General features: G+C 39.2%; 1 protein-coding gene across 1 annotated transcript; it reads right to left on the bottom strand.

The window, feature by feature from the left end:
• Positions 1 to 323: 323 nt before the first annotated feature.
• On the bottom strand, positions 324 to 847 carry LOC104943797 (unconventional myosin-VI-like; the record flags this gene model as incomplete). The annotated part of the gene is made up of 2 exons (XM_010769262.1): positions 701 to 847; positions 324 to 532 (listed from the first exon to the last, which is right to left on the bottom strand). Coding segments are annotated over exons 1-2 (320 nt in total), but the record flags the coding sequence as incomplete, so codon positions are not given.
• Positions 848 to 1750: the final 903 nt, after the last annotated feature.

A 1750-nucleotide genomic window follows, 5' to 3' on the forward strand; every position in this document is an offset into this window, starting at 1 on the left:
AAAAAAAGTTTTGAAAAAAAAAAATGCTTTAAAATATGTCAAAAAAGTTTTAAAACAGATAGAAAAACGTTTTAAAAATATTTTGACAAATAGTTAGAATTTTTTTTTTTTTTAAATAATTGTAATCATTTAGAAAATAGTACCTTTAAATATAACCTTATTGGCAATAAATATAGAAATAATAAATACTTTAAAAAATAATTGTGTTTTTTCCTGCGTACTTTATCACCCCAGATAGATTTTCTTGCTCGTACTAAAATGCGTATAACTTCTTTGTAACGAGTGTTTTTAGAGAGTTTCTGCTGAGTTGGGAATACACTTACAGACGACGATCGTCTTCGTCCTGCTTGCGCTGCTGATCTTCCTCGTCCCTCCTCTTCTTCTCCCTCTCCATCTCCTCCTGGATCTTCTTCAGTCTGTCGCGCTCCTCTTCCTCCTTCTTCTTGTTCTGCATGGCCGTCAGCAGCTGCTCCGACCGGGTCACGAGGGCCTTGAACTCGTGATCGATCTCCATTCGAGTCATGATGGTGCTCTGACGGAGAGAACGCAACACGCTTAGAAGAATCGTTTAATATCGAGTTTCATCACGAAGACTTCTGCAGGTTCTCTGATAAGGAGAGAGGATCTGACACACACAGCTTTTCAGCCATTTATTCAGGAACGGCATTCACTACTTCCCCTTGTTGTTGTTGTCCCTCACCTTGATTTTGATCATGAGTGAGTCGATGGTGCCCTCCAGGTCCTGGATCTGTTTGGTCATCTCCTGCTTCCCCTCCTTCAGGCCGGAGATCACCTCGCTGAAACGGTCCATCCTCTTCTTCAGGTTTCTCACCTTCACCAGGCCGTCGATCCTGAACACACACACACACACACACACACACACAATGTGTTAAGTTACTAGGAAATAATTCTTATTTTGACTGCCAACATCTGAAACTAACTTTAATTTTCAAAACAAAAACGTTTCCCTTTTTTTTTTTTCGTGAGTAATTGTTCTGCTACTTTGCACGTTTGACACTCATGTTTTCACACACACACAGAGAGAGAGAGAGAGAGAGAGGGGGGGAGGGAGAGAGAGGGAGAGAGAGGGAGAGAGAGAGGGATAGAGGGAGAGAGGGGAGAGAGAGGGAGAGAGAGGGAGAGAGGGGGAGAGAGAGGGAGAGAGAGGGGGAGAGAGAATTTGGACTTTTTCAAAAAATGTTGACTTTTTTGATAAATCTTTTAGATTCTTCACCATGCAGTCAGCATTAGCAGTAGTAGTATCAGTAGTAGTAGTAGTAGTAGTAGTAGCAGTAGTAGTAGTAGTAGTAGTAGTACCAGTAGTAGTATCAGTAGTAGTAGTAGTAGTAGTAGTATTAGTAGTAGTAGTAGTAGTAGTAGTAGTAGTATCAGTAGTAGTAGTAGTAGTAGCAGTAGTAGTAGTAGTAGTAATAGTAGTATCAGTAGTAGTAGTAGTAGTAGCAGTAGTAGTAGTAGTAGTAATAGTAGTAGTAGTAGTAGTAGTAGTAGTAGTAGTATTAGTATTAGTAGTAGTATCAGTAGTAGCAGTAGTAGTAGTAGCAGTAGTAGTAGTAGTAGTAGTATCAGTAGTATTAGTATTAGTAGTAGTATCAGTAGTATTAGTATCAGTAGTAGCAGTAGTAGTAGTATCAGTAGTATTAGTATCATGGTTAAAAGTTACAGTGCAGTCTAAGATGTGAATAGTTCAATTAAAAGCAGCGGCAAAAAGAAAAGTTTTCAGCCTGGATTT

This window comes from Notothenia coriiceps, unplaced genomic scaffold (genome assembly GCF_000735185.1).
Source record: "Notothenia coriiceps isolate Sejong01 unplaced genomic scaffold, NC01 NC01_scaffold00006826, whole genome shotgun sequence".
Lineage (NCBI taxonomy): Eukaryota > Metazoa > Chordata > Actinopteri > Perciformes > Nototheniidae > Notothenia > Notothenia coriiceps.